This window comes from Pseudorasbora parva, chromosome 7 (genome assembly GCF_024679245.1).
Source record: "Pseudorasbora parva isolate DD20220531a chromosome 7, ASM2467924v1, whole genome shotgun sequence".
In the NCBI taxonomy this organism is placed as follows: Eukaryota; Metazoa; Chordata; class Actinopteri; order Cypriniformes; family Gobionidae; genus Pseudorasbora; species Pseudorasbora parva.
Genome location: NC_090178.1, coordinates 26,806,667 through 26,816,254, shown reverse-complemented (window position 1 = coordinate 26,816,254; position 9,588 = coordinate 26,806,667). Strand labels below are relative to the sequence as shown.

General features: G+C 51.2%; 1 protein-coding gene across 1 annotated transcript; it reads left to right on the top strand.

The window, feature by feature from the left end:
- Positions 1-917: 917 nt before the first annotated feature.
- LOC137083129 (uncharacterized) lies at positions 918-5,660 on the top strand. The gene is made up of 2 exons (XM_067448842.1): positions 918-2,147; positions 5,459-5,660. Exons 1-2 carry the CDS (start codon positions 1,026-1,028, stop codon positions 5,459-5,461), a joined length of 1,125 nt encoding a protein of 374 aa, XP_067304943.1. The 5' UTR covers positions 918-1,025; the 3' UTR covers positions 5,462-5,660.
- The last annotated feature ends 3,928 nt before the right edge of the window (positions 5,661-9,588 follow it).

The window sequence follows — 9,588 nt, the reverse complement described above, 5'->3', positions numbered from 1 at the left end:
AGTGAGAGTGAGTGGAGTGGGGGTTGCTGGGATTTTGGGAATGAGTGCCATTGCAATGCAGTGAGAGCCCAAGCTAAAAATACCTATTGACACATAGACTAAAACAAACATGCTGAGCAGCAAACAGTCACACCACCCAACAAACACATATGCACATGTAGAAAATTATTTAGAACATGGAAAAATTGATATACATCTGAAATATTGTTGATTTTATCTCTAAAATTGTCTTTAGGCTGTCTGATTACGTAATGGGTGGCTCATGGTGGTCCTATGGTGGGATATATTCAAATGGCGCTTGATGATAATATATTATGTAAGTACTATTGTGTGCCAGCATAGTTTGGCCTCTCTGACTTGCCATACTGAAAGCTGAGTTTAGATTCGGGCAGAAGACAGGACACCTAATACACTCCACTGCCAACGCCAGCACCCAACTCGGAAGCAGACTAGAGACAACTGCCTGCTCATAAATTACACCGGTCCGTGTGTGTGTGTGTGTGTGTGTGTGTTCTTGAAGCAGTGAGCGTACTCAAATAAATTGAGGGGAAACTCCTATCCAAATATATACAGTAAACACTATAAATCATTTTAAAACTCTGTGGCAAGGGGGGCGTGGTTCAGCGAGGTCTGCAGCGGGAGAGAGAGCCGCGGGACAAGCGGTACGTGAGTGGGTTGGAAACAGATTAATAACACCTGTCTCTTGTTCTAGTAATGAGCGCGGAGAGGGGATAAAACATCAGTGGAACCGGAGATCGAGGAGAGAGAGAGCCCGGACGGTTGATGCCAAACCCCCCTTACAGAGACTGAGTTACCGGAAGCCGGAAGTGCCGACCCGGAAGTGACTGAGCGATCGTTTGTTTACTGAGATACCACACCACAGTGTGTGTTGAAAAGATATTGAGTTTAATAAAGATACAGCATCAACCGTCCAGTCGACCCCTTGTCCTCTTCCTTCCTTATCATATCGAACTTTGCTACAGTGGTGCCGAAACCCGGGAAGGAAGTAGGACCGCGCCGCCGCCATGACTACTCCAACGCCCTCCGCCACGCCGTTTGCGGACATTATCACCTCTCTCGCGGCCCTCCACCAGAATCAACATCAGGCCATGCTGGAGCTGCGGGCGGACCAGGAGCGTCGATTCGAGGCCATCGTCCGCGGCCAGCAAGAGGACCGCGAGAGGTTCCGGAGCTGGATAGACCGGGAGGTTCACACCGAAGCCGCCGGGCTCGCCAGCGCACCGGTCCACGTGCCCCTACACAAGATGGGGCCACAGGACGATCCCGAGGCCTTCATAGACCTTTTCCAGAAAGCGGCGGAGGCCTGCGGGTGGCCCCGGGCACAGTGGCCGGTGCGCCTTATTCCATTGCTCAGCGGAGAAGCCCAGGCGGCCGCCCAACAACTGCCGGTGGCGAACCTCCTGGATTATGACGATCTGAAGAGGGCCATCATTCAGCGGGTCGGTCGGACCCCCGAACAACACCGTCAGCGTTTCCGCTCGCTTGAGTGGGGGGAGACCGGCCGGCCCTTCGCGATGGCCCACCAGCTCCGGGACGCCTGCCGCAAATGGCTATTGGCCGGTGGAAGCGACGTGGACCACATCGTCGATCTGGTGGTACTGGAACAGTTCATCACTCGGCTTCCCAAGAAGACCGCCGAGTGGGTCCAGTGCCACCGGCCCACGTCGCTGACGACGGCCATCAATCTGGCGGAGGACCATCTGGTGGCGTGCCCAGGGGTCGGCGAACCCCGTCTAACTTCTCCCTCTTTCTCTCCCCCCTCTGTCTCTCCTTCTCCTCCTGTCCCTCTCCCTAGGTCCCGCCCTCCAGGGCCCCCTCGTATTCCCCCCAGAGGTCGGGGTGGAATGGGCCCAGGGCAATACGGGAGTTCGAGGGCCCCGCCCAGGGGGGCGGGGCTGCTGGGGTCGGGCGGGGATATCGGTTCCGGTTCCACCCCCCCTCCGCGCTCATATTCCAACCCACTCCCCGCCGCAGGGGCGGCGGGCAGGCCTGGGCTGGCCTGCTGGCGGTGCGGTGACCCGGACCATTTTGTGGACCGATGTCCAATGATGGATATCGGGACAATGATCCGGGTCCCGGACGTCCAGCGGACCACCCCTGATCAAGCAGGAGAGTACCAAGTTCCTGTGAGTATCAAGGGGGGTACATATCAGGCCTTGGTGGATTCAGGATGTAACCAAACCTCGATCCATCAAAGCCTGATGCAGCCTGGGGCATTGGATACAAGCCGCATGGTTAAGGTGCGGTGTGTGCACGGGGATGTGGTGGAATATCCGCTTGTCCCAGTCACGATTCAGTTCAGGGGAGAAAATCATAGTGTTGAGGTGGCGGTTAGTCCCCACCTCCGGCATCCGCTAATTCTGGGGACGAATTGGCCCGCCTTTCCGGCGTTATTGGGGTCGATATGCGCGGATGCCGCTTGGGGGAGCCAGGCTAGGAACGGGGCGGTGCGGGTGCAGGTTGGCGAGACTGATACGGGGCCCTCGGAAACGGCTTCAGAGGAACCGAGCGGGGTCGAGAGACTGATTCTCTCGGACCGCGATGACTTTCCTCTGGAGCAGTCTCAGGACGATACCCTAAAACATGCTTTCCAACAGGTCCGCACTATCGACGGTCAGTCCCTTCAACCCGCCCTGCCCGTCACGTATCCTTATTTTGCCATAATTAAGGACAGGTTGTATCGAGTGACCCAAGACGCTCAGACAAAAGTAGATACAACCCAGTTGTTAGTACCAAAGAGCCGCCGGGAAATGCTTTTCCAGGCGGCTCATTCTAACCCAATGGCGGGCCACCTGGGACAGGCGGCCACGCTGAATCGTTTAATGACCCGATTTTTTTGGCCAGGCATTCACGACAATGTGCGCAGGTGGTGCGCGTCTTGTCCTGAATGTCAGTTGGTGAATCCACTGGCCTCCCCAAAAGCGCCATTGCGCCCCCTTCCATTAATGCAGGTCCCCTTCGAGAGAATTGCGATGGACCTCATCGGGCCATTAGAGCGATCCGCACGCGGACATCGTTTTGCGCTAGTTATCGTGGACTACGCAACGCGATATCCGGAAGCAGTGGCTCTCCGCAACATCTCGGCGAAGAGTGTTGCGGACGCACTGTTTCGTTTAATCTCCCGAGTGGGGATTCCGAAGGAAATCCTCACTGATCAAGGCACGGCGTTTATGTCACGCACGCTAAGCGAATTATACGGGTTATTGGGCATCAAATCGATTCGGACAAGCGTCTATCACCCACAAACAGACGGCTTGGTCGAACGATTTAATCGCACTCTTAAATCCATGATCCGTAAATTCGTACAGGAAGACGCCAAAAATTGGGATCGGTGGTTAGAACCCCTCTTATTCGCTGTGCGGGAGGTCCCACAAGCCTCCACGGGGTTTTCCCCCTTTGAGCTTCTCTACGGACGACAGCCCCGGGGGGTGCTGGACGTCCTACGAGAAACTTGGGAGGAGGGACCTTCTTTGGCCAAAAACGAAATTCAATATGTGCTGGACTTGCGAACAAAACTCCACACCTTGGGGCGGCTATCTAGGGAGAATTTGTTGCAAGCCCAGGACCGCCAAAGCCGGTCGTATAACAGGGGTACGAGACTACGCAAATTTACACCGGGAGAGAAAGTGCTCGTATTACTCCCTACATCGAGCTCTAAATTAATGTCGAAGTGGCAGGGGCCGTTTGAGGTCGCACGACAGGTGGGAGACCTCGATTATGAAGTGATACGGTCCGATAGGAACGGGGCACGGCAAATTTATCACCTCAATCTCCTGAAGAAATGGAATGAGGTGGAATCAGTGTTGTTGGCGACGGTGATCGGGGGAGAGGATGATCTCGGGCCAGAGGCGAACATCAAAGCCCAATCGGTCGCATTGGCCCCTGGGGGAGATCACCTCTCACCGTCCCAGCTCACTGATCTCTCAAAGCTACAGGCGGAATTCGCCGACGTGTTCTCGCCCCTACCGGGACGTACCGACTTAATTCAGCACCATATCGAGACCGAGCCGGGCGTGGTAGTTCGCAGCCGGCCGTATCGCTTACCTGAACACAAGAAAAAAGTAGTTCAGGAAGAATTAGGGGCAATGCTCGATATGGGAGTAATAGAGGAGTCCAACAGTGACTGGGCGAGCCCGATCGTTTTAGTTCCTAAAACCGACGGCTCGGTCAGGTTCTGTGTGGACTACCGCAAGGTGAACGCAGTGTCGAAATTCGACGCGTATCCAATGCCGCGGGTTGACGAGTTGCTTGATCGGCTGGGCACGGCTCGATTTTATTCGACATTGGACTTAACGAAGGGCTATTGGCAGATCCCCTTGTCTCCATTGTCCAAAGAAAAGACGGCCTTCACCACGCCGTTCGGATTGCACCAATTCGTCACGCTTCCCTTCGGCTTGTTCGGGGCACCCGCTACCTTTCAGCGACTCATGGACAGGATTTTGCGTCCCCATGCCGCATATGCTGCTGCCTACCTGGACGATATCGTGATTTACAGTCACGATTGGCAGCGGCATATGCAGCATGTCCGGGCGGTCTTGAGGTCGTTGAGGGGAGCGGGGCTCACGGCCAATCCGAAGAAGTGTGCAATTGGGCGGGTGGAGGTAAGGTATCTGGGCTTCCACTTGGGTCATGGGCAGGTGCGTCCCCAAATTGATAAGACCGCCGCAATTGCAACCTGTCCGAGGCCCAAGACCAAAAAGGAGGTAAGGCAGTTCTTGGGGCTGGCGGGATATTATAGACGGTTTATTCCAAATTATTCGGACCTCACCAGCCCTCTGACTGACCTTACTAAAAAGGGGCTACCAGATACGGTCCAATGGACGGAGCCGTGCCAGCAGGCCTTCACCCGAGTTAAGGCTGCTCTATGTGGCGGGCCGCTGTTACACTCCCCTGACTTTTCTCTCCCTTTTCTGTTGCAGACTGACGCGTCGGACAGGGGGCTGGGCGCAGTCCTGGCCCAGGAGGTGGAGGGGGGAGAGCGGCCGGTGCTGTACATTAGCCGTAAGCTCTCGAAGAGAGAGGCTAAGTACAGCACCATCGAAAAAGAGTGCCTTGCCATCAGGTGGGCCGTTCTCACCCTCCGCTACTACCTTCTGGGGCGGGAGTTCACCCTCTGTTCGGACCACGCTCCTCTCCAATGGCTCCACCGCATGAAGGATACCAACGCGCGGATCACTCGTTGGTATCTAGCTCTTCAGCCTTTTAAGTTCCAGGTGGTCCACAGGCCGGGTGCTCAGATGGCTGTGGCCGACTTCCTCTCCAGAAATGGGGGGGGGGGGGCTGCAGGCCGGACGGCTCCCCGGCCTGAGTCGGGCGGTGGGGGTATGTGGCAAGGGGGGCGTGGTTCAGCGAGGTCTGCAGCGGGAGAGAGAGCCGCGGGACAAGCGGTACGTGAGTGGGTTGGAAACAGATTAATAACACCTGTCTCTTGTTCTAGTAATGAGCGCGGAGAGGGGATAAAACATCAGTGGAACCGGAGATCGAGGAGAGAGAGAGCCCGGACGGTTGATGCCAAACCCCCCTTACAGAGACTGAGTTACCGGAAGCCGGAAGTGCCGACCCGGAAGTGACTGAGCGATCGTTTGTTTACTGAGATACCACACCACAGTGTGTGTTGAAAAGATATTGAGTTTAATAAAGATACAGCATCAACCGTCCAGTCGACCCCTTGTCCTCTTCCTTCCTTATCATATCGAACTTTGCTACAAACTCAAAAATCATGAAAAGGCAATCATGAGGTCAACCTGGAGGGCTAATTCACTAATTCCTGTATCACAAGGTTTCCGTCTCAGAGGAAAAAATAAAATAAAAAAGTAACAATGCAACAATATTTTTATGTATTTTAACTTTATATCTATCAATGTGACTTCATATCTCACAACTTTATTTCTCATAATTGTGAGATTTCATGGAATATATTACACATTGTAACTGCAAAAAATTTTCTTTGTAAATGTGACAATTTTTTCATTTTTTTCAATTGTGACTTTGTGGTATTACTTTTAAATATCACTATTTTCACAATTGTGACATATTGCTCACTGTGACTTTATATCATGCAACGGTAAATTATAACGTAAATATTTTCCAGTCGGGACATTATTTCTTGTATGTGCCTATATTTCGTAATTATGATGTTTACCTTCAGTCATTGTTTGGCCTTGTATTAGGAAAGAGTCACTGACCTGACTCCTTGCGCCTTCATCCCAGGTTTTTGGGTTTCGTTACTTACCTTTCATCCCGGCTGCTGAGGTGTCCGCTTCTCCTTCTACTTCATCTGTAAGACAACCGTAAAGACTATTATTCTTCTGCCATCTCTCCACGTGATACAAGTGCATTTTCTACTCCCCATTCTCTGTCCTGCTTTCCCAAATAAAATGTGTTTGGATCTTTATTAAACTTGTCCAGTGTGTATATCCTGACAGAAGGCCAGACCATTACCGCATATGGATCCAGATCACCGCAATCTTTTTCAGAAACTGGCTAAAACTCTCTGGAGAGAGTTAGCAGAACCCAGGGCACTATGAGTATCTTGTAATGCCATACAGCCTGGTCAACGCCCCCATTTTGTAAAGGAGGTACTCCGGGATTTCCTGAATTGGTCTGTAATTGTCTATATTGACGATATCCTCATCTCACCATCACCGAGGTCCTCAAACGACTCTAGAACCAGAGAAGGCAGAGAAATGTAGTTTTCATCAGAGTTCCATTCAGTTCCTGGGGTACAATGTGAGTACACAAGGAGTCACAATGGACAAGGGGAAGGTGACAGCTATCACTTCATGGCCTATTCCTAATACAGTTAAAGAGCTTCAAAGATTCCTGGGGATCGCAAATGTATACATTGATTCATTCAGAACTATAGCATCTTGTCTCCACTCACCTCACTGTTGAAAGGCAAACCCAATAAGTCTCTGTCCTGGAACCAAGAGGCTGACAAAGCAATGCAAGCCCTGAAATCTGACTTCACTACAGCACCATCCTGTGCCATCCTGATCCAGACAAAGCCTTCCAGATTGAAGTTGATGCATACACAACAGAAGTAGGTGCAGTATTATCTCAGCAGCAGGAGAAGTCAGCCAAACCTCTTCCATGTGCCTTCTTTTCCAAGAAATTGTCCCTGGCGGAGAAAAACTATGACATTGGGAAAAGAGAGAGTTACTCACCATCAAACTTGCTCTCGAGGAGTGGAGGCACTGGGAAGAGGGAGCTCATCACCCATTTGTAGTCCTTACTGACCATAAAAACTTGTAATATAAAAGAGATTGAATCCTTGACAAGCCAGGTTGGCATTATTTTTCACTCATTTCCAGTTCAGTATCTCCTATCGTCCTGGTTCTAAGAATGTGCGTGCTGACGCCCTATAAAGACTTCATTCAGACTCCAATGAAACTCCTGAGCCAGTGCTTCCCTCCAATCTCTTTGTGAGCCCCATTCGTTGGGATTTGTTGTCAAGAACCCGCTTTGCCGGGATGTCCCGCTGACCATCTCTTCATTCCCATGAATTATTGCATCTCATCTAGTCTTCTGTAAGTACTGGTCACTACTGGACCACCTGAACTCTCTTGCTCCTACAACAGCAGTACTGGTGGCCTGGCATGGCCAAAGACATCAAGCAGTTTGTCCTGGGATGTCAATTTTGCGCAGGCAAGCTCCTTCCTCTCCCGATTCCTCAACGCCCATGATCACACCTAGGGTCAGTTTCATTACTGACCTGAAGTTGTTTCTGTTTTTCTGGAGGAAACACGTGCATCCTGATCCTTGTAGATAGATTTTCGAAAGCCTGCAAACTGATCCGCTTTAAAGGACTTACCAAAGCCCTGGAAAGGTATTTCGCTGTTTTGGAATCCCAGAATATAAAGTTTTAGATCGAGGACCACAGTTTATCTCATGTGTCTGGAAGGCTTTCTTTTCACGCCTAGATGTGACCGTCAGTTTGACGTCTGGCTACCATCCCCAAGTGAATGGGCAAACAGAGAGGAAGGTGCCGGAGATTAAACGATTAACTTAAGGCTCCTCAGAACCTTCTGCCATCGCCACCAGGACACCTGGAACCAATTCATTGCCTGGTCTGAATATGTTCAAAATTCCCTGCCACAGTCAACCACCAGTCGTTTCCACCACACTACTTCTTTCCAATGCATACTTGAATAGAATAGAATAGAAGAATAGAAGTTTATTGTCATTACAAATGTACAAGTACACAGCAACGAAATTACGTTTGGAGTAAGCCTCCGGGCTGCAGCCAATTGCGGCGCTCCCACGCGCTCTCCGAAGAAAATAAATGCAGATTTTGCAAAGCATAGCATACGTACATAAAAGAAACACAACATAACATAACACAGCACACATGGTCACGTGATGGGATTTTTTGTTTGGTTTGGGTAAGGGAGGAATTGAGAGAAGGAGGCAGACGGATGGAGGGGGGATGGGATCGGGGTGGGTGTGTATGGTGCGAGTAAGAGTCTGAGTTTGTGTTGGGAGAATGTCAGCCATAACTTAAGATGTTTACAGTTCAGTTCTGTGGCTTGCCCTTGAAGGGAGATAAGGCAGTGCACGGGGAACGATAGCAGACCCAGCTGTTAAGCTGACCTCCCAACCGAGAGAAAGGGAGAAGGTGGGGGTTGCAGGGTGAAATGAAGCAATTTTAATCCATTTTAGTTGATCTTCGGTAATTTGTCCGGATCATAATCAATCAGCGTTCCTGGCGCACGTCCGGTTCGTGAAGTGACTTGGACATTTCGTCCAATTTCATACCCAGACCGGTCATAATCCGTAGAAGTTCACCAGTCTGTCCCCCGATGGTGTCCACTCTTTTCTGTGTCTCCACAGTCCGAGCTGAGATGTAACGGTTCAGTTCATCGATCTGTGTCACTTTCTGATCTAATACCTTCTGTCGGTCACGCACAACACCGAATCACCCTATAATTTCCACAGACAGCGGCTGGGTGAATTTGCTGGCAGCTGTCTTACAAATCTTCCGATATGTCAGGGCAATCCCAAGGCCGAGAAATAGGAACCCCGCTATCAAAAATACAAATATGAATATATCCTCTGCATCCTCCACGGACAGGGCTTCCAGGCACAGGACTTGCCAGTTGTTCCAGGCGTCCCGCATGTAGCCCGCAGTGAAGGTCCCGTCCGGGCAGATGGGTTCTCCCGGGGCACCCTTCCTTTGTGGGAAAATCTTGTCAATTGCGCTGAGTGACCATTTAATCAATTCCATTTTCAGTATTTTCAGGAGTCCAGCAAGCAGGGGGTCAGAGAAAAGAAAGTTGAACAAGACCAAAACAAGAGCAAACGCTAGAGCGGAGCGGGAGCAGTGAGAAAACACGTCTGCTCTGAGTGAGATCAGGAAGTGGAAGAGTGGTATCCAACCCCCTCTGTTTCCATGGTCAGGCAAACCATCTGAGGTGCCCACCATCAACCACTGTTTCAGGGAGAGCAAGAGGGTATGGGATGAGGCTCATCATCATCTCCAGCAGGCAGTGCGCAGTCACAAACACTTTTGCGGATGTGCAACAAGAAGAGATACCTTACCATTCAGAACAACTCGTCTGGCTCATT